The sequence below is a fragment of the Arvicola amphibius genome, chromosome 3 (genome assembly GCF_903992535.2).
Source record: "Arvicola amphibius chromosome 3, mArvAmp1.2, whole genome shotgun sequence".
NCBI classification, from domain to species: Eukaryota; Metazoa; Chordata; class Mammalia; order Rodentia; family Cricetidae; genus Arvicola; species Arvicola amphibius.
Window position 1 is genome coordinate 123,216,272 of NC_052049.1, and position 23,096 is coordinate 123,239,367.

The 23,096-nt window shown below is 42.9% G+C and overlaps 1 protein-coding gene across 2 annotated transcripts in view; it reads left to right on the forward strand.

Annotated features, from left to right (window-relative positions):
• The first annotated feature begins 7,524 nt into the window (after positions 1-7,524).
• Ube2q2 (ubiquitin conjugating enzyme E2 Q2) overlaps positions 7,525-23,096 on the forward strand; it is a 57,744-nt gene continuing 42,172 nt past the window's right edge. The window contains exons 1-2 of one of the 2 annotated variants that reach the window (XM_038323883.1): positions 7,525-7,824; positions 21,053-21,154. In XM_038323883.1, coding sequence (XP_038179811.1) covers positions 7,630-7,824; positions 21,053-21,154 — 297 coding nt within the window. In that variant the 5' untranslated portion in view covers positions 7,525-7,629. The remainder of the gene's footprint in view (positions 7,825-21,052; positions 21,155-23,096) is intronic. The other variant, XM_038323882.1, reaches the window with a different exon arrangement.

A 23,096-nucleotide genomic window follows, 5' to 3' on the forward strand; every position in this document is an offset into this window, starting at 1 on the left:
TACTATAAAATGAGAAATAGGTGGATTTGGGGGTATATAAATATCCAGAACAGAACATGAGTAACCCAGAGTAAGAGTCAAAGATTAGACTGTCAACATTTTCAGACTTTCAACATAGGGGTATGTCAGCCTCGCACAACACAAGCATAATGTGCCCGAGACAGAAAGAGGGAAAACCCATGAAAGCAGATTAAAGTTCAGACTTCTCTCACATGGTTGGGATCCTGAGGCATTCTAGAATGTTCCCAGAGTTATCAGAGAGATCAAACTCCAGTTGCCTGCACGATAACCTGATTTGCTTTCCTCTCTCACTCCTTCAAGCCTTTCTACCTGCTTCCTGGGATCAACTTCAACATAAAATACTTGTATTGGAATCCTTGGTCAAGGGCTTACCTCTGGGACAATACAGTCTAAGACCAAATCTGGGATCCCTTGAAATCCAGAGGGAAACTAAATAACATAACTGTCATATTTAAAAAGTAGAAGAGAAGTCAGTTCTTCAACTAAGACAAAGCATTTCTCCCTGCCCTTCTCCATTCCATGCCGAGAAGCATGACTAACTACCCTGATTTCACAGGCCCAGTCTGTTGTGGTACTCATGTTTGCTCTGCCTGCACAATTCTGGGCTCCTTGACTCTTCAGACCCTTTGAGCCTGCAAACTCCTTCACACATTCTTGGAACTAAGCATGTCTGGATAGTGGAAAATAGGAACTCTGTCCAACGCCTTTTGACATACAAAGAAACCATGCATTAGAGAATGTGACTGGCCACATGTTCCCTGGAGAGTGACCAGGGGAGCCAGCTCAGTGCCAATCTCATTTTCTACCACAAGCAGGTTTGTTTTACCCTCTAAGAGGAGTTCAAGGCGTTTAGCTGGAACATGTCTGTAACTGGTAAAGATGCCACCACCCTGAGAGAGCTAGGTCGTCTCCTCTTGGCCATGAGGTCTGAAGAACTGTGCTTGTTACTACTTAATTTTTCATATCTTGCAAGATGAGACCTAAATGTAACTAGAGAGATGACCTATTGATTTCAAGCTATTCAAAATCCTATAATACTTTCACTGATTATGGAAAACCACAAGCAGAATCAAGCTCTTGCTTCCAAGAATTTCTCCTGGAAATCACACCCCTTGATGCCTCCTCGATCCTGATGCCAGAGGAGGAAGATCCCCTAACCCAAACCCAAAACATCAAAGGCCCTTACTCTGCTTGGTCAAGGGAGAAGAACTTTTTCTGGAACAGGATAACACTCGTGAAGTGTCAGTGAATTAGCTGTTTGTCTAGGAGCCTGAAGTTCAGGTGTTTGTAATTCAACCTCTGAGTCACTTCTATTTCAAGTGTCCTTTTGTGATTAGAAAACAGATCAAACTTGGAGCTGGGGAAGTAGCTCGGTGATTCAAGTGCCCAGCAGTGTAAACACGAGGTCCTGAATTCGATCCCTAGCAGTCACATAGAAAATACGGGTATAGTGGTATAAGTCTGTAACCCCAGAGCAAGGGAGGCAGATACAGGAACTCTCCCAAGTTTGCTGGCGAGCCAGTCTAGCTCAATCTCCAAGCTTCAGGCTCAGTGAGAGACCTCAAAAAAGTAAGGTGGAGCTGGAAGGTGGTACATTGGCAGAGTGCTTACCTATCAACCTATGAGACCCTGGGTTCAAACCCCAGGACCACCACCACCCCAAAATTAGGTGGAGAGTAATACAGGAAGAGACGTATTGCTGACTTCTGGTCTCCACATGCACATGCATGCAAGCACGCACACGCCAACAAGTACACACACAAACACACACACGAAACCAAACCAAACCACTATGTATTGGCTCTTTAAAATTTCTTTGCAAAATTCTTCTATGACTGACATCTCTCTACCTTATATATGTATAGACTAATTTAAAATTATGTATTTATGCTACTGACATGTATCTATTCAATACCAATATTTTAGAAAATATAAATAAGCAGATGGAAAATTGAAATAGTCTGAAAATGATTGCCAATAAATGTTCATTATTAATATGATGGTGCATTCTCCCAGGTATCTATACAGCCTTTCTAAGGCTCTCAGTTATTCCACTGAGTTGGTAGACCCAAATGTTCGAAAGGTCCAGTTCTAAGACTTGGATCCTTTTTTGTTTGTTTCTTCGTTTTTTGTTTTGAAACAGAGTGTAACAACCCTAGCTGTCCTGGCTGTCCTGGAACTAGCTCTTTTATACCAGGCTGGCTTTGAACTCAAAGAGATCCTCCTACCTCTGCCTCCTGAATTCTGGGATTAAAGGCGTGCACCACCACCACCTGGCTTCCTTTTTTGTCTTTTACAATAATAAAAGTGTTCCTCTGTACACATATTTGTGTGTGTGTGTATGTGTGTGTATGAGAGAGAGAGAGAGAGAGAGAGAGAGAATGAGAGAGAGAGAGAGAGAGAGAGAGAGAGAGAGAGAGAGAGAGTGCATGTGCTATGTGTAGATGAGAAGTCAACACCAGACATCTTGCTCAATTGTTTTCAACCTTATTTTTTGAGACAGGGTCCGTCACTGAATCTGGAGCTCACTGACTCAGTTGCTCTGGCTGGCCAGGAAGCCCCGGAGATCCTTCCATTTGCCTCTCCATGCTGGGATTAGTTTCATGTTATCAAGCCCAGATTTTAAAGGTTTAACTAACTCTAGGCCTGAGGTCAAAAGTCTATCCTAAGCCCACGAACACATCCAGCACCTCCTTAGGCTGAGTCTAGACATCACTGCCATCCAACCACATCTTCCAGACTTTTCAAGGTTACTTTGAATAAAGCTCTCTATGGACTATTATTGTCTCTCAGATTTAGTGGGTCCTTAAAAGACATCTCTGGAACTGGTGTGATAGTTTCTAGTCTTAAAAGACATCTCTGGAACTGGTGTGATAGTTTCTAGTCTTAAAAGACATCTCTGGAACTGGTGTGATAGTTTCTAGTCTTAAAAGACATCTCTGGAACTGGTGTGATAGTTTCTAGTCTCACTGACATTCGACTTGCTTCAGTTTTTTCTCACTACTGACTTGGGCTGATCCAAAGCCTCTTTTTAAAAAACTAAAATGGTTTTAGTTAGTGTATAAAGTAATCATTTCACCCTAGCATTCTGTCTCTGTCTCTCTCTGAACTGTGTGTGTGCATGTAGAAGCCAGAGGACTACCTTGGGTGTTGTTCATCAGGATTTGTCCACTATTTTATAGTCTTTCATTGGCCTGGTATGTTAGGCTGACTAGCCAATGACCCCCAAGGAGTGTGCCTGTCTCTGCTTCCCTAGTGATGGAATTACAAGCATGTACTACTATACCTAGCTTTTAATTTAAACAAAAAATTGTTTTTGGAGGTATCCTAGCTTTCTATTGTGATAAAACACTATGACCAAAAGCAACTTGGGGATCAAAGAGTTTCCTTCAGCTTACAGCTTGCAGTCCATCACCCAGGGAAGTCAGGGAAGGGATTCAAGGCAGGACACTGGATACTGGAGGCAAGAGCTGACAGGGAGGCCATGGAAGAGTGCTGCCTACTGGCTTGCTCCTCATGGCTTGCTCATCCTGTTTTATTTTACCACTCAGGACTCTCAGCAGGGGTGGTACCACCCCCAGTGGACTAGGCCCTCAGCATCAATCCTTAACAAAGCCTGGAACAGGTTTGTTCCCATCAAGTTAGTGGGGACATTTTCTCAGCTGAGGACTCCCTCTTCTTAAAGGACTCTACCTTGTATCAAGTTGACAAAACAAACAAACAAAGCTAAACAGGTCAGGGGCCGGTGCACAGACCATGGAGGACGCCTGGGGGTGGGGGGGCGTGGGGTTAAGGTGGGGAGGTGAGACAGACAGTCAGAGTCGGGGGTGAGGTGGGGTGAGGGTAGGGAACGGGACAACTTTGAGGAGCCAGTTTTCTCTTTCTAGTTTTACATAGGTTCCAGAAATTGTCAGGCTGCAAGGACAGCAGGTGTGTTTATCTGCTGAGCCACCTTGCTGGCCAATACCTGGTTTTCCCCCTCAGGGGTTCTAGGTATCAAATTTAGGCCTTAATGCTTGCAAAGTAAACACTTTCTTAAGTGTGCCACCTCCCCAGCCTCCAAGATGACATTTTCATTCATGTGCCATTACATCTTGTTCTTATTTGTCTTCTTCCTAACTCCCAGTCCTGAGAATGTCCCCTTCCTATTTCCATATGTTCTATTAACCCTCCCCCACCTTAGGATTTCTTCTCTTTTTCTCTAACCCTCTTTTCTGTTTTTATGTCTTCCACTCACCCCAGTCAGAATGTCTGCCATCAAAGGCTCAGTGTTGTTTGGAGCTGGAGAGCCTCACGGGTGGGTATAAACTGCTCCGCTGGATTAGGCGTAGGAAACTAGGGAGCTAGGTCACTCGGAAAAGTGCTTGTCACATCAGCATGAAGACCTCAGTTTGAACCCCAGAGCCCATGTAAAAGTCTGGGCATGTGTTGGAGACAGAAGGATCCTTGGCTTAATGGTCAGCCAGCCATTTTAGAAGCATGCATGTGCAAGTCCCACGCCAGTAAGGCACCCTATCTCAAAAAGCAAGATGGACATCTCTGAGGAATGACACCAAAGATTGAGACCTTGGTGTGCACATATGTGTTCACGCACACACACACAACACATAAACATACAGACATTAATTAAAAACATAACTAGGGGCAGACCAAATCTCGAGAATCTGGGTTTATTGTCTCCCTTTGATGGTCATTTTGTCCTCTTAAACCAGCATTAATCCTTTTGTATAGTAATGCCAATCTACTTTAAATGTGGTGACTCTCACCAGATGAAACTATAGTCCCTGGCGTATATGCCAAGGCTTCAAAATCTAGTCACAAATGACATATCTCAGCTTGATCTTTCTCCTGGCCCCTGATAGTGTACACAGGAGGGATGTCTACTGGGAGGGTTCTTGACAAGGTTCCCATGTCTCAAAAGGAGACATGTGATAATAAACCTTTCTGTCTCTGGATACTTTGTCTGGATATGACCTGTTTACATTCAGTCTGGTAGATCCCTTTACCCCTTTCAAAGAATCTGAGTTCTTACAGCTCATTCTCTCTCTCTCTCTTCCTCCCCCCCCCCCCTTTCTCTCCTTCTCGAGACAGGGTTTCCCAGTAGCTATGGAGCCAGTGGTGGAACTCGCTCTGTAGACCAGGCTGGCCTCGACCTCACAGAAATCTGCCTCTGCTTTCTGAGTGCTGGGATTAAAGACATGCGCCACCACCACCCAGCAGAACCTGAGTTTTTGATGATATTTTATTAAGCACCAACCCAACCAATCCTGCAGACAACTTTGCTTTTTGATATCTCATTACATGAAGCAATATATTTCTTCGTCGTTTATGCCATTTTCAACCCCTTTCTTGTTATTTGCATCACAACACACCAGGAGACAGTATTTTTCCTTTTGATATTTTATACTAACCTTCTTGAGTTCAGACACTCTCCTCATCTTATGCTGTTAGGGCTTGGGGCACACAGATCCCTATGACAAAATAATTTTGTGATAAATATTTGTACACATCTCTGAGATATCATAGGTAAGATTGGTCGCAGTATAGAAGCTTTTTATCATCTTATAGCACTTAGAGATGACCAAATAAACCTTAGCTTGTTTAGCAATACCTGGTTCTGACCAGAATGGTCTCCTTTGTCTCCAATCCTTGTTTATAACTACTATGTCTGTTAGGATCTTGAGGACCAGGGACTGAAAGGAAAAATGAAATGACAGGTTATATCTGTGCTTAGGGCAGCACTCACAACAGTGCAGTATGGTACTTCTAGCTCAGAACCCAGGACTTCTCTCAGCCCGGTGGATGATGGGTGCTATGGCCACAAGTCTCTACAAGTTTCACAGGGGACAGTAATTTTCTGGAAAGATAAGATTGCAACATTTTTTAGGTCCTCAGTGAAAACCACGACCCTTCTGAAGCACCACAACATGGTACCTCAGAAATGAAATAAAAACCCCCAAAATGTCTCTCTGTGTTGTTATCTTATAATTTAAGGAGTTTGAAGTAAGAGGCATTTAGGCAGCAAGGCTAGTACCTCAAGATCAGTGTACAGGGAAAAAGCAGGGTCCCTTATCTAAAATATTAGAATTTCAAAGCTGGACGCAGTGGGTCACACCTTTAATCCCAGCACTCCAGAGGCAAAGGCAAGGCCAGCCTGGTCTACAGAGTGAGTTCCAGGACAGCCAGAGCTACACAGAGAAACCCTGTCTCGAAAAATAAAAACAAAGAATTTCAAGATGGTGACAGCAGGGCATTAAACTAGGCCGGTGCATTACTAAGCTAAGAGCCCTGGTTACTGTATAGGTTGCATGCCCAGGAAGCTGGTCCTATCTCTGGAACACATGACTACATTTATATGTGCCTTTCCAATTACATGGTATTCCTTTAGACTGCAATGTTGTCTTTCTTCTCTTAGTGAGGGCACCTCGAATGTGCCAGGACCTGTGTCAAGCACTGGGAATTCTGGATAAGAGCGAGTATTCACTAAATGACACTAGTATCTACTAGGCTCTCTCCATCCTGGGAATGCTGCTCTGAATTAGATTTCAGTGTAAGCAAGTGACAAGCAACAAACAGAAACAAGTTAACGTAGTGATGGGATACAGGGTATCTACATGGCTTCCATTAGCTTGGTTGGTCAAGAAGGATCAGTTTGACACATTTAAGCTGCGACTTCAGCCAGCCCGTGCAGTACAGTAGGAACTCAGGACGCCGAGTCTCTGTGTTAGCGTGAGCACAGAAACGTTTCCGAGAAAGACTGAAATAATGAAGCAGAAGCACGCAGGCTCCATCATCATCATCTCTGGAAAACGGGAGCGAAGGAGGGAGCACAAGTGGGGCGAGAAGGACCTTTCAGGAGCCACACTTAGAAAAGTGGTGGGTGGCTCAGCGCTGAGCGAGAGCAGCAGAGGTGAAGCAGCGAGGCGTGCATGCATCCCTCCTCTCCCCATCCTGGCCGCGCCCAGCCCAGGTGAGTGGGTGGCCCGCGGACAACCACGCGGAGGAGCCACCTCCAGGGGCCCGCGCGCTTCCTGCTGGAGCCGACGTGGCCGGCGCGATAGGCCGCGCACGTGTCTGGCCGGAGGCCCAGGCGCAGAGGCGCGCGGGGGCTTCAGGCTAGTCCGCCCGCGTGTGGTGCCGCCGGCCCAGATCCTCAGGGCTGCGGGTGCGGGGAGCAGGAGCCCCGCGGCGGGGCGGAAGGGGGCTGGGTCATGAGAGGAGGGGGCGGTCGGGAGCGCGCACGGAGCTGGCGGGCGCGCGCCGGGGCGGGGGCAGCCCTCTCGCAGGCGGCGGCGGGGGCGGCGTCGCTGTTGCCCTTTTAAGCCGCGGGGCCACCGCCTCCTGCGGGTGGAGTCGGTTACAAAGGCAGGAGCCGGCCACGACTCCCGCACGCCTGTCCGCTCGCTCGCTCGCTCGCCCGTCCGCCCGCTGAGGCCTCGCGCTCCTCGCCATTTTCCAGCCGCGCTCGGACGCGGGTCGCGGCGGCGGGGGAGAGGCGGAGCCGCGAGAGCGCGGCCCGGGCCGGCCCCGCGGGGCGGTCGCGGCCGTGACGGCGGCTCCCGGCCCCGGCTCCCTTTCCTCACCCCTCCCGCCGGAGATGAGGGGAAGATGTCCGTGTCAGGGCTCAAGGCCGAGCTGAAGTTCCTGGCGTCCATCTTCGACAAGAACCACGAGCGATTCCGCATCGTCAGCTGGAAGCTGGACGAGCTGCACTGCCAGTTCCTGGTGCCGCCGCCGCCGCCGCCGCCGGGCAGCCCGCACTCGCCGCCGCCACCGCCGCTCACACTCCACTGCAACATCACGGTGAGGCGCCGGGCCGCAGCCCCTCGGGGCCGGTCGAGGGCGGACGGGGGGCGCCGCAGTCCCGGGACAAAGGGCGCCTGCCCCGGAGATCCCCGGCGCCCCGGGCGCGGCCGGTTGGCAGCTGGGCCCCGGGCCCGGCCGGGAGCTCGGGGCTGCCTGGCCGGGAGGCGGCGGAGGCGCGTCTCGGCTCTGCGCGGGCCGGCTTTGCGCTGTTGGCCCCTCGCGGCCCCCGTCGGACCCCGAGGTCGCCATGGCCGCCCGCAGCTGGCCTGCTCTGGGGACCGCGGCGCATCGGTGGGCTCCGGTCGGCAGCCCAGGTGGAGAGGCGCTCAGGTCTTTTTTTAGCTCCTTATTTCCCCGTCAGGTTTCAAACCCCTTGTCCTTGCTTGTTGGACCAGTTTTTTTTTTGTTGTTGTTGTTTCTGTATTGGTCTCTGAGGACAGATGAATGCCGAAATCTTTTGCATTTAAGGAAAAAGTTTAGGACGCAGCCCCGGGGATGGTGTGAACCATCGTGTAGCCCTGACCTGGCTCGGCGCTAAGGCGTTTCAGAAAAGCTCATGGAACCTTCCACGCGGCAGGTGGTGTGGCGAGTGTGCGAGCTGTCCCACTTGTGCGGAAGCTTGGACCTTACCAGGAGGGGAAAGGAGATGCTGTCCAGTTTACTACCCGGAAAGAATCAGTTTGGAATAGAAAGCTGGAGAGACACGTGGAAACTTCTTTCTATTTAAGCAAAAAGCTCATTAGAAACGTACAGCTTGGTGAGATACCGAATTTTCAGTGAACTTCCTCCCCCATCGAAGTGTATCATGAGGCTAGCTATTTATTGTTGACTTGACGTTATGTGCAGAATATACTGTATTACAACAGGAGTTAGGGTGGAAGTTTAAATATGGCTAAGATTCCTTCTGTTAACTCAATACCTAACTCCCAAGTGTGGGAGTTTGCAAAGGCCTTGGCATTATGATAACAGACCTTAACATAGTTACCAGATTCTACAGGAGAAGGTGGATACTGTTTGTACTGTTAGTTACTGTTATGTCCGAAAAACCAAAAAACTGCCTCAGTGTGCTTTAGTGAGGAGAGAATGCACTTTCTGAATATCTGGTTATGTTGTGGGTATTGGTGTTGGAGGTGTTATGAACTCTGAAGGGAGCATCTAATTTTGAGTAGGGAGCTGTGCCGACTAGTTTTTTTTTTTTTTTTTTTTTTAGATAACTTGGCAAAGGTAGAGCCCTAGGGGAACCTCAGTGGAGAGAAATACCTCAAGATAGACCCATAGACAAGCCTGTGGGGGCATTTTCTTCATTAATGATTGACGAGGTAGGGCTCAGACCGTTGTGGTGGTGCGGTTCCTGGGCCGGAGGTCCTGTAATGTATTCAACAAAGTGATCAAGCCATGGAACCAGTAAGAAGTGCTCCTCCTCCTCCATGACTTCTGCTTCAGTTCCTGTTTGAGTTCCTGCTCCGACTTCCCCGGCAAGTTGTTTTATCGCAGCAACAGACACCCTTAGACAGGAACTGAAGGTGTGCCTCAGGAGGCTTGGAGGGGCTGGACAGGTGAGCCCAAACTCGGAAGGCTAGAGGAAGGGTGTTCCAGACAGAGGAAACTCCACCCAGATGAGACGCTGAAGCTTGAGAGAGTTGAAATCTTAGGAGTGGACAGTTAATGCACAGACTTGAGAAGCCCAGGGTTGAAGGCTGGTGAAGATTTCCCAGACGTGGAAGGTAGACAGTAGTAGTCACTGTGAAGTAAGTGGCTAAGTAGATTGGCCTGAACAGTTGGAGGGTATTATTCAGGTAGAAGTTGAAGATATGGCCAGGAAAAGGTACAACTGATCTAAATGATAGGGTACTAAATTTTGTAGACTGGCGAGCCACACTTTCATTCTGGTAAGTTGAGAAAATATGTCAGCTTTCAGAACTCTTAATAATGGTATGATATTAGAAAATACATGAATGTGTGGTTTTGTTTATTCCAGTGGGTGTTGGCTAATGCTCTTGGCATGCTGGCATTTACTACCATGGGTACAGGGATGCTAATGTTGTGTAATGTTGGGCAGTCTGCCATGTCAAAGAATTATCTGACCTAAAATGCCAGCAGCATCCCATGGAGAACCATTTTGGAGACAAATATAGGACGGAGAAAGGATAATGGTGACTTGGATTAGGCAGTGGACTGGTGGAAGGATACATTGGTCTGTGCTACTGCAATGTTGTTGCTAGTAGACATTGCCACAGTTGAGCTGCTAGTGAGTAATGAGCAGACATTATCAGAAGACAATTACAAATTCTCAGTAGGAGTGTATGTTAATTTCACTATGGAAAGCTAACAAACACCCAGAGCTAAACAGAGACATTGTGTACCCAGGCTCAGCTTATTTATGTGTACTCCAATCTTATTTCAAATGTACTCCTGTTGGATTAATTTGAAGTGTACTTCGGACATACTTTTTTTTTCTGTTAACACTTTGGTATGTCCTTATAAAAGGTACACTTTTAAAATAGTGTTTTGATAATATGTGGGGCCTGCTTATTTAGTTTTTCTTTTGTTTGTTTGTTTTTTTTTTTTTTGCTCAGAAGGGAAATAGCAAGTGAAAAAATGTGGGTGGAATTTAAATACAAGAACCCTGTCTACTAGGTTTGTGATTTGTTATTTTGTAAAAAGTTATAGGTCCTGAGTATAGTGAGTTTGACCCATTCTTTAACTTTCCTTCTTTAGATAGCAGGAGTATTTATTGGGCACTCTACACACCAGGTCACCAAGCTACCAAAAAGCATCCTTGTGCAGTTACTGTGATGTTTGGTTGATGACATCTCACTTTTATATACTTATGTACAGTTTCTGAATAATCCTCGAGGATACTGTGCCCACTTTTCCTCCTAACCTTCTGGTCAGCTGTTCTTCCTCTTGTAGAACGTGCTCCTGACTCCTGGCTTGTACCCTTCCCATTCTGCCTGTTCCATGGTTGATTGCCCCTCAAGACTCTTTGTGGGTCATGTGCAGTTCATGGTAACATTTCCCGTTCCTCCCTTTAGGTTTTATTTCTGCTTTATGGTTTCTCATGTTCTCTCATAGTTCTGATTATTTTTTCTCCAAGCTAGTTCTTAATGGTGTCGGGAGAATATTGTGTAATATAATTTTATGCCTTATCTTTTCTTCCCATTCATACTTGTTTTATTGACTATAGCCGCTGAGGACTGAACCTAGGGCCTTGCACTTGCTAGGCAAACGCTCTACTATTGAGCTAAATCCCCAACCCATGACCACTGTTCTAATTATATTATGTTTTAGAAGAGAATTTTCCCTATCTTAGAGAATTTTCCCTATCTTAAAAGCAAACTGCTAAGAATTTTATTGGAAAGAATGAGAACATCAGAAAGTATCATGGGTAGTAGTACACAAATGCTTAAGATGTCACTGAGGACTTGATAGGAAATCTGTAGTTTGGCTACTTATGAAGAATAGTGTCAGAAGTGAAAACTCAGGCATAAGTGTTTTCCTTTCTAGTCCATGGAAATTGGGCTGTTTTATTTTCTTTCCCCCTTCATGCTTTATAAATTTGTCGTGCTCTTGAATATGAACCTCAAGGAGTCTTTATTTCTTTTCTGTGAACTCATGAAAGATTATCTGTTATATAAACTTAGGTATTGTTTTTTCCATTTCAGTTAACAGACTTGGTCAGTCAGTACTAATACCCAGTTGTTATAATCATACTCAAAGCAAAGCAACTTCTTTAATAGCCTGTATGACTGTTTTGGGAGTTGGGATATGACTTTCTTTTAGTCTTTTAAAAATACTTAAGCTGGTAGTTCCATTATGTCTTTTTGGGGAGTAAAGGGATGCTGAGATAGGGTCTCCCTATATTGCCTTGGCTGGCTTGAAACTTGTTATGTCGACCAAGCTGGGCCTGAAACTTCATACCTGCCTTTAGAGTGCTGGGGTCATGGATAACTGTGTCTGACTCCGTTGCTTCTTGTATAGATTCATTGGAATTTTAGGAGTAGTATGTTTCATGTGGGTACATGTGTTTGTGGGTACAGGTGGAGGCCAGAAATCAGCTTTGGGTGTTTTTTTTTCTTTTTTTTTCTTTGTTTTTCATTTTTTAGCTATCTACTTTCTTTGACACAAGGTTCTTCTTTGACTTGAGACTCACCAATTAGTTAGGTGGCTAGCCAGCGGGCTCCAAGGCTCCATCTATCGTTACATCTTTGTTGTGCTTAATAGAGTATGTCAACATGCCTGCCCCCCCCCCCCCTTTTTTTAAACATGGATTCTGGAAATCAAACTCAGGTCTTCATGTTTGTGTGGAAGGTATTTTATAGTCTGAGCCATCTCCCCAGTCCCTGTACTGTGTGCGTGTATGTAGGTCAGAGGATAATCTCGGCTTTTGGTTCTTCTTGCCTTCTGCCTTTTTGTTTGCTGCTTCACTAGGTACACCAGTATATAGACATATTCTCCTGTTTCCACCTCCCATTTTGCCAGATTAATGCTGGCTTGGATTATATAGGCAAGGTGCTACCTAGTTTTGGGGTCTAAACTCCGGTGGTCAGACATGCATGACAAGCAGTTGTACTTGCTGAGCCATCTTGCTGAGAGAGTTTTTCACTATTGTAAGGCTGGATAATTGGCCTAGGTAGTTGGCTCATGAGCTCAACTTGTTTCTGTCTCCCCAGCACTGGGTATACAAATGTACCACCACATCTGTCTGGCTTTATGTGCATTCTGAGAATCAAATTCAGGCTGTCATGCTTTTGTTGCAAACTACCAACTGAGCTGTCCATCCTCCTCCACCTCCTTTTTAAGAGTCTTATTCAGCGAAGTTCAGGCTGGCCTTGAACTTGCTTTGTAAATGAAACTCCTCCTGTATGTGCGTGCTGTACCACACACCCAGCAGCAGCTGGAGACTCTTGGGAGTAAATTGCTGTTTTCAGAATTTAAAAAAAAAAATCTCCCACAGGAAGTAAATTAGTTGGTATAAAATTATTCTTTATATTACTTGTAATACATAGATTGGTGGTGTTTCTTTTTTTTTTTTTTGGTTTTTCGAGACAGGATTTCCCTGTAGTTTCTAGAGCCTGTCCTGGAACTAGCTCTTGTAGACCAGGCTGGCCTCGAACTCAGAGATCCGCCTGCCTCTGCCTCCCGAGTGCTGGGATTAAAGGCGTGCGCCACCACCGCCCGGCTAGTTTCTTCATGAATGATTGTCATGCTACTTTTGGTGGATAATTTTTGTTTAGCTAATTTCTTTCATTACTGCTAAAAGTCTCTCCTACTAAACAAATGTTAGCTCTGAATCTGGGAGGGAGAGGTTAGGCATTACTTAATTTTTAGGATCTTAAATCATTTCACTTATTGTGTTTCTCCATAAAACAGTCCCTTTTTGCTCCTGAATATTATTGGAAAGCTTCTTGTCAACAGTACTGTACTATACCATACAAATGAGAAAGTGATAATCATTATTTTAAAAATACTTTGAGCTGGATAGCTCAGGGGTAGAGTACTCCATCTTGCTGAGCATATGCAAAATCCTGAGTTCAAGACCAAGCTACAAAGAAAGGAAGGACATAAATTATCTGCTTTGTAATATCTATTCACGGGAAATAAGGCAATGCTGTTAACTTCATGTTTTGTTTTTCTGGTCTTTATTCTGATAAAAAGTAGGTCAGTCAAACTTGTACAAAGGAAATAATGAACAAAATGACTGCAGAGTCTAGCATCTTTCTTTGGCTTATTCTCTCACAACAGATTACCTTTCACATTGAATTTGTAGAGAAGCTGTTGGAAATACCAGAGCTGTCATGTTAAGCTCCTGAATAGTACTTTGAGACCAGAAAGAGTCGTTGTTTTCATTTGCTTGACCAGCTAATAATATAGGATCAGATTCCTTGTGCTTATCTGGCTTCTCCATCTCTGTTTTTATGTACTTTCTTGAGATGGAGAGGTTGGGTTTCCTTTTTGTGAATGATGGTATATACCTTAGTAACTTTTTTTTTTTTTTTTTTTTTTTTTTTTTTGGTGGTGTCTTTAGGATGGGAGTGTTGAGCTTAGACCTGGGAAAGGGTAGTGTTAGGTACGGTGTAGAGATTGAATGGAAGTAGATATTGCCAAATATAAAACATTACTGGAGAGAAACATAACAAGGCTTCCCCCTTGACCCTCAAGGCTTTTGTACTAGAAGTCTCTAATTGCTTCTAAAGATAATTATGTAAAACAGTGCCTAATCAGAACTACTGAAATCATCCAGAGAATTTGCAGCACAGTTGATTTCATATCATCTTCATTATTTTATTTGCCTCAGTTCACTTAGGAAGATGTTCTGAGTAGCTGTGGTTTGTTCTCTACTTTGGATATTGAAGCAGTTTTTAGAACATGATTCAGAGTTTATGCTGAAAGTTGTTTCCAGTGGTGGATATTTTGTAACATGGTAAACACAACATTGTTATTGTGAGAAATTTAGAAACCAGATAATCAGAACTGGTGGAAAAAAACCCACCTCTCTAATTTTAGCACCCATTGCTCTGAATTTTGGTGTCCTATCTTTCTGATTATCTTTTCCCTCAGTGTTATGTGCTGACTTTTTAAAATATTTTTGAGTCAAGGTCTCTCTGTGTAGCCCTGGAACTCTGTTTAGAACAGATTGGCCTCAAATTCACAGAGATCTCCACCTCTGCCTCTTGAATTTGCAGTTAAAGGTATACATACTATCATACCAGACTACTATTTTGAAAAATAGTAAACGAGATTGTTTTGTGACATTTTTCTCACTTAGCAGTGGATTTGTTTCCTGAGGTCCTTCTCTAGGGTCTCCTCTTCTGTGATGTTGACAGAATCATCTAATGAATTCTGTCTTCTAGTATTGGACATACAGTGGTGGTTTCTTCTCTCCCCCCTCCCCCTTTCAAGTAATGCTCTGAGCGTCAGTAGATGGAATCCTTGTGTATATAGGAAATATCCTTGGAAATTTTCCTAGAGGTGGTTGCTTGTAATTCTTGTTGCTGATTTGGTTTCTGAAGGTAGAACAAATTTTATTGTACTGTATAGAAACCTTTCTTTCTACTACCAGCTTTTAGTTATCAGGTTGGTAAAACTGTTAGCATTGGGTAAGGACTGAACATCACCACAGACATAACTACATGTCATGACAGACATAATTATCTACAGCCCTCTGGGAGGAAATTGGACCTTATGAATTCTCTCAGTTAGGGCAAGGTGAATACTGATTACCCCAGGCTAGCCAGAATTATGCCTGTGACCCCAGTTATCCCAGAAAAAGACTTTTAGTCTGAGAGAAGACACGGGTTTTCGTGGCTTTCCCCCTTGACCAGCTCATCAGTGGGAGTGGCTAGATTGCGTTCTGTAGTTTTATGTCAACTTGGCACAGGCTAGAGGTATCTGAGGAGAGAACCTCAGTTGAGAAAATGCCTCCATATATATGATCAGACTGTACGCACGCTTGTAGAGCATTTTCTTAATTAGTGATTGATTGGGGGAGGGTCCAGACCATTGTGGGTGGTGCCATCCCTGGGCTAATGGTTCTGTGTTTTGTAAGAAAGCAGATTGAGCAAGCAAGTAAGCAGCTCACTTCCATGGCCTCTGCATCAGCTTCTGCTCCCAGGTTTTCTGCCCTGTTTGAGTTGCTGTGCTGACTTCTTTGAGTGGACTGTGACTCAGGATGTAATCAAATAAACCCTTCCTCCCCAGTTGATTTTGGTACTGGTGTTTCATCACAGCAGTAAATAACACCAAGACAGTGCTAGAGTTCTTTGGCTAGACCTTGTGTCAAGGGAGGGAGGTAGCAAAGCCTGCCCCAGTGGAACATGTAGGTTAATGCAGAATGGAGAAAAGGATATGCTTCTTCCAAGGAGGAAAGGATTGATGAAGGATAAGGGATTTGGCAGGAGAGAAGGTGGGAAGCAGCAGTTCTCAATATTTTTGGGGTCAGGACTTAGTTAAACTCATTTTTATCAGTTATACATTTGGTATTTATCATTAGAAATTATTAAAACAGCCCTCTCTTAAGGAGGAAGGGTGAGGGAGGAGAGTGAGTGGGGGAGTGGGAGAGGAATGTGAGGAGGGGAGGAAGTGTAAATTTTTGAATGGAAAAATAAATTAAAAAAAGAAATTATTAAAACATTAACAACTAAAACTAGTCTTACATACTACAGGTTTCTTTGGTGCATGTTCTGTCTTTGTTTCTACATTTAGTTTGTTTGATTTTAAAAATTATGTGTATGTTTTGTCTCTATGTATGCCTGTGTATCATGTGCATGTCTGGTGCCTGAAGAGGCCAGAAGAGAGTGTTATATTTCCTGGAACTGGAGTTAGAGATGGTTATGAACCACTATGTGGATGGTAGGAATTGAACCCAGATCCTGGAAGAACAGCCATGCTCTTAACCTCTGAGCCAACTTTCCAGCCCAGTTTTTTGATACTTTAATTGAAGTAATGTGAACAAAACTCAACCTCAGATACCTGGTTGGAAAAGAAACATTTTAATAGCAATAGCCTCTTTAAATAATTGGGATCTCTATTCTTATTCTGGGAATGAAACCTAGGGCCTCAAGCATGCTAAGCAAGTGTTGTTACCACTGAGCAGTTTTCCCAGCTTGTGAATATTTGTGTGTGTGTGTGTGTGTGTGTGTATGTGTGTGATACTTCACAAAAACTTGATCTTATTCTTGCATGCTATTATAGTATCATCCATTGATCACTGGGAAAATATTTGGTTGACATATCTTCTAGACATTGATAAGTTTCACTATACAATATTAAAATCTAATCTCACCACCAGTCTCTTTATAATACTCTGTGAAACTTCTAGCTTACACTGGTGGGTAAGTGTTTCAGAGTTTCAGTGTTTTTCTCTAAAGTTTGACTTTACTATTGGGAAAATGTACCATCCTTTGTTTTGGAAGTGACAGGCTGTCTCTTATTTTTGAGAAGACATCTCCCCAAAAGCCAAGTTGGAATAAGCCTTGCACCGTCATCTTTTCAAGTAAAAGTGTCTGCTCATGTCGGTTCATCTCAGATGAGTCGCACATGCCTACTCAAGTGTCGTCCGGGGTGCTCGGGTCTGCTCCTGTTTCATTAGCACAATAGGAAAGGTATAGAAGATGTAATGGATATCACCTTTATCACAGGTGTTCTGAAGGAAAACCTGATCTTTTCACAGCTTTGTCTGTTTAAATCCTAGCCGTGCAAGATTCCGGCCCACTGGAGCTAGGACCTTCACTTGTGCAAAGGTAGCAGCAGTTTTACCTCTGCTGAATTTCTTGTGCCCTAGTGAAAATTGAGTAGAATAAAAAAGACCATCAACGGTGTAGTCTTCTTGTACTGAGGGGTCTAAGGCCTCTGAGAAACACTGAAATGAGTACTTAGACTTGCTACCTAGCCTGTCTTTTTCATGTGTAGGATTTAAAATACAACATCTCAGGGGGAACTGATCTCCTCTCCCTAAATTTCTCTTAATGTGGTGTGGGTATTTCACTCTGCATCAATAGCTCATATGCTTATTCATTTGGACATTTACTAGATAAACACTAATCTATACAGTGAACTTGTAGATCTATTTTTAGTTTTTAAAAGCTAAAGAAAATACAAAAACCAAGCAGTAAAAATGGTCTAGATGCTATATTCCCAAACTAGGCGGAAGAATGAAATTACACTACTCAGTAAGTGCCTTTCTTTAAGAACAGGATTAATTCTGAAGATACTTTACCTTTTAGCCTGTGAAGAGATTTGGAGCCAATAAAAAATGAATGAGAGCCAGGTGGTGGTGGCACACACCTTTAATCCCAGCTCTCGGGAGGCAGAGGCAGGCAGATCTCTGAGTTCGAAGCCAGCCTGGTCTTCAAAAGCTAGTTCCAGGACAGACTCAAAGCTACAGAGAAACCCTGTCTCTTAAAACCAAAGTTGTGTGTGTGAGGGGGAGGGGGACAGAAAGAAATGAATAAGAACACAAAAATAAAACAGCCATTGCTGGGCACATATGTAGATACCACTACTGACCACTAATTTCAGTAGTTGTTTTTTTTTCCTAGGATTTGGTAAAATACTTTAAAATTTTTTAGTTTTTGTGCTTTAGTTCTGTTATGAGGTTATAGTTCCTATACAGTGCTAAAGAACTGTTTGTGTAATACAGTTTTCTACTACAAAAGTGTATTCAGTAGCAAATATCCACCAATAATGTATTTTCCCAGAGTCCCAGTAGAAAACAGTACAAACGAGAAAAAAAAATGTTAGTGGATTAAAGGATGTAATGCTTCCTTCATTAACTCACTTGAAAAAAACTTAAAATTAAAAAAATAGTAGCATTTCTCAGTAGTATTTTGTGTGATAGGATATTAGAATTTTATTATTTGATTCGCAATAGATGTATTTCTTTCTAACAAACTTAGAAGTTTGTTTTACTTTATTTTATGTGTCTAAGTGTCCTGCCTGCATGTATGTTTGTGTACGATGTATGTAATGCCTGCAAAGTCAGAAGAGCATCAGATCTCCTAGAACTGGAGTTACTGGTGGTTGTGAGCACTGAATCTGGGTCTCCTGGAAGACCAGTCAGTTTTCTTAACTGCTGAGCCAGTTAGACCTTTGGGAATAAAAAGGAGCATGTGTTTGCTTGCCTGAGTATACCATATGTGTTCAGGAGCCTGTAGAAACCAGAAGGTATTGGGTTCCTTGGAACTGGAATTGTAGCTGGCTGTGAACTGCCTGGTGGGTGCTGGGAACTGAACCATGCTCCTTTGCAAAGAGCAGCAAGTGCTCTTTAACCACGGAACCATGGCTTCAGCCTCCTAAGTTTAGAGTCTTTAGACAATAAACTTTACTCAGTTTCTGTGGGTCAGTATCTGTGCACCACTTCCCCTGGTTCTCTGGCCTGCACTTTTTCCTGGTGCAGGAACATGTTGGTGGAGGCTACAGTGATCAGAAGGCTGGAGAGGTCATAGTTGTTGGCAGGATTCTTCTCAGACTGTTGGCTTAATCTGAGGATTTTGGTTTCATTCTTAGATCTCCTTTTCAATTTCTTGTGGCTCAGAACTCTCCATAGGGTAGCTCACCATGTGGCACTGATTTACATCACCAGGATTAATTGCAAGACAAGAGTTGTATTTTTGTAACTTGATTTCAAAAGTGATATTGGTACTTTTGCTGTACTTAGAAATGAGTGGCTAAGTCCAAGGAAGGGGATTTTTTTTTTTTTTTTTTTTTTGGTTTTTCAAGACAGGGTTTCTCTGCAGCTTAGAGCCTGTCCTGGACCTAGCTCTTGTAGACCAGGCTGGCCTCGAACTCACAGAGATCCGCCTGCCTCTGCCTCCCGAGTGCTGGGATTAAAGGCGTGCGCCACCACCGCCCGGCTAGGAAGGGGATTTTTACAGGGATGTGAATACAAAGAGGTGAGAATTAATTGGGGCCTACCTGGTATTTAGAGGCTACCTGATAGAGGAGAATACCATTGATGATGTCCACGAATAAATGTCAGACGTCTGTATTAAAATGGCTGACTCAGAAACCCACTTGTGTGGCAGGTGAAATCTGTTTTTTTTTTTTTTCTTTCTTTTTTTTTCTTTTGGTTTTTCGAGACAGGGTTTCTCTGCAGCTTTTTTAGAGCCTGTCCTGGAACTAGCTCTTGTAGACCAGGCTGGCCTCGAACTCACAGAGATCCGCCTGCCTCTGCCTCCCGAGTGCTGGGATTAAAGGCGTGTGCCACCACCGCCCGGCTGGCAGGTGAAATCTGAATGAGGATTGTGGCAGCCCTGTGCTGCTGTTCACTCTGCTTCTAACACCTGCTTTATTTAGAAAGCAGTCTTTAATGCTGATGGAGTTCAGTGGTGGAGCATGAACCTAGGCGTGGCTTTATGTTTGATCCTCAAACCCCCAGAAACAAAACAGGTAGGAGAAACTATCAGCATCAAGAAAAGGGTTAGGCAAGATCAGATGAAGGTAATCTTCATTTAATATGTCTGTTCTTTATAAAATTGTATTCTGAAGCCAGCCTGTAATCCTAGTACTTTGGAAGCTGAGGTAGAAGGATGGTCAAATTTGAGTTTACATACTGATACCTGGCTTCGGAAAACAAAAGGAAAAACCAAAGAAATAAATTACATTCTCTGTTACAGTCTAAGAAGGGATGGAAAAATAAATGGAGTAAGTTCCACCTTTAGATTTCATTTTCTTTATTTTTAATTATGTGTTTGTGGTATGTGTGGAGGTGGAATGGTGGGTATATGCACATGAGTACAAGTGTTTGAGGAGTCGAGAGGTGCCATATCATGTGGAGCTGGAGTTAGAGGCAGCTGTGAGCCACCTGACATGGGTGCTGGGTATTGAACTTAGGTCCCCTGGAATGAGTAGTACATGATCTTAACCACAGAACCATCTCTCCAGCTCACCCCCACCTCCCTTTTTGAGACAGGGATTCTGTGTGTATCCAGACTGGCATCAAACTCATGGGCTTCCTACTCCAGCCCCTAAGGTTTCCACTCCCAAGCCTGGCTCAGTGTAATACATTTTATACTGGTGGAGGAAAAAGAAAACCGCCAAGTAGGTTCTGTAATTACACTACTTAGAAGGTCAGAACACTGTGAGTAGAGCATCTTGAAAAGTAGTGTTTGGAGCATTTGTGAAGATTTGGAGACATGTATTCCTTGTATTTATTATAAAAATTCAGAACTAGATATCTAGAAAAATTTAGGAATGTAGCATTATTAAAAGGTAAAAGGTACTGTTCTAAATGTTCTAAATGTATAGACTGAATTTTAAAGTTGGGATTTCTTTTTAACTTGCCTTTTCACCTTGAGAAATTATTGTGATTTCATATTTTCAAGCACTGGAAAAAAGGTGAAAGCTAGACATTCGGGTCAGGCTAGACCTGCTATTGCAGTCTCCAGTGGTGCTTGGGTACGTTTTCTTCTCTTTGGTAAAAGGAACACTTAAGGTATATTTGATTTTTAGTCATTCCCTCATTTGGTAGAGCTCTGTTGTCTGATTTTAAACTTATAAATTGTATAACATGGACTAGGCAAGATTAAACTGTGAAACTTAGCAACTTTTAATTTTTAAACTCCACAGAGGTATCTGGTCTCTCCACATGAATTTCAGTGTTGCCTTTCTTCCTTTGATGCATTTTGTGTAGATCATAATCTCCTTGTGTTTAGTGGTGTGCTTTTAACTGCATATCTGGGCCGGTTTGTTTGTAAGTGTGTTTCACCTACTGTCTCGATAACAGGAATCTTACCCATCTTCTTCACCAATATGGTTTGTGGACTCTGATGACCCAAATCTGACCTCAGTTCTGGAACGCCTAGAAGACGCTAAGAACAGCAATCTGGTAAGGAGACGAACCAGTCTTTCCTTTTTTCCTTCTCATGGTCTTATCATAGAAATTAAGTATTAAGAGGTAATAGGATAGAAAAGTTTATCAAATTAAACTTCATTTATTTCCTTTTCCTGATAGTTTCCATTCCTTCTTAGATCGTGACACAAGTTGTTATAGCATATTTAATAATTATAATTTTAGCTACAGCTTTTGAAGTCCATCTCCCTCTTTCCATAGATACAGTTCCTTTTTACATTAGGAATTGAGGTTCTTTTTTCCTTCATTCTAACTGTTAAACAAAGCAGATGTTTTTGATAGACTGTGGCTGTGAAGGGAGGTCATGAGAGAAGAGCATCAGTTAGTGTCAGGGGTTCCTTTGCTGACAGGGCTCACGAGTCTGCAGTAAAAGCCAAATTTACTGAAGAAAGGTTTGTTTGTTTGTCTGTCCACACATTCCAAGACCCCTAGTAGAAATCTAGGTCTGTGAGTAGCTCTGAGCTCTGTAAAAACAAGTTTAATTCAGTACATGGAACACTAAGAGCGTAGTAGCCAGTAGTAAAGCAGAACAGTGATACCAGGCTCCATGTTAAAAAAAAACTTCAGAAGTTGTCTACTTCCAGTTAGCGTATGTGGACCTTGATTATTACCCCTGGATAACTGAAATTGTAGAATGCTTATCTGGGAGTAAAGGGGAACAGCTGTGTAAAGAGATTTATCTTTTGGGGCTGGAGAGATGGCTCAGGAGTTTAGAGCACTTCCTACTCTTGCAGAGGAGCTGAGGTCAGTTCCCATCACCCAAGTCGGGCAGTTACACCTGCTTGTAACCTTAGCTCCAGGGGATCTAATGCTTTCTGGTCTCCATAGGCATTGTACTCAGGTGTACAACACACACACCCACAAATCTTGTAAAAAGTATCCTTTCTTTTTTTTTTAATTAAAAATGCTTATTTACTCTTTGTAAATTTGAAAGTTACCCATTGTGAGAAAACTAATAAGTTGTAGACAAACAAAAAGAGAACATTTAGCGTTCCTATAATTTTCTACCTAATATAACCACTGTTGACACAATAAATATTTTTCTGCCAGTTTTTTCTTTGCTAGCAAAATACACATACTATTTCATATGTCTTTAAATAGTTGGGGTCGTAGTTTGTAGTCTTACATCTCTTTTGAAGTTACTTTATTTTTTCCATTAAATCCTTATGGAAAAATAATTGTTCTTTGTAGATATCGTGTTTTTTTTTAAATACCCCTCTCAGACCCCTATAAACTGTAAAGAGAGCAGCTAGAGAAAAGCAATTAAATTGTCTTCTTGAAGTGTATTTTATATAAATATATATATTTCCAAATGTCGCTGATTACCAGATAGAAAATACAATGTTATTTTATTGATGATTACAATAAAAACTAAACACCTAGAGAATAAACTTAAATGTGGGAGACTTCTATGAAGAAAACTATAGACTTTTGCCCAGCAGAATGTAACGACTTAGATATTGTGTTCCTGGATGGGAAGACTGATGTCTGAGATGTTACAAATGTCATTTACCTCCGTATATTTATATTTATAAATCTAATGCAGTATCATTAAAAATTACTAATTTATTTTGACTTTTAAAGACAGGATCTTGCTGTGTATTTCTGGCTGGCCTGGAACTTGCAAGCCTCTTGCCTCAGCCTTTCCAGTACTAGGATTACAAGCTGTGTCACTATTGTGTAACAAAACCAACAGATTTGTTTGTGGTATTGACAGAATGACTCTAAGAATAAATAATAAAATACAAATTTTAGAAAGGTAAAAGATTTGTCCAAACAGATACTAAATGAAATAAAATATTGAATATTGGAACTAGACCATCAGACAATAGAAGTTTAGAAACAGTCATGCAAATGAGAATTTAGAATAAATAAAGCTGATATTTTGACTCAAGAAGGAAAGATCTTTCTATAGATA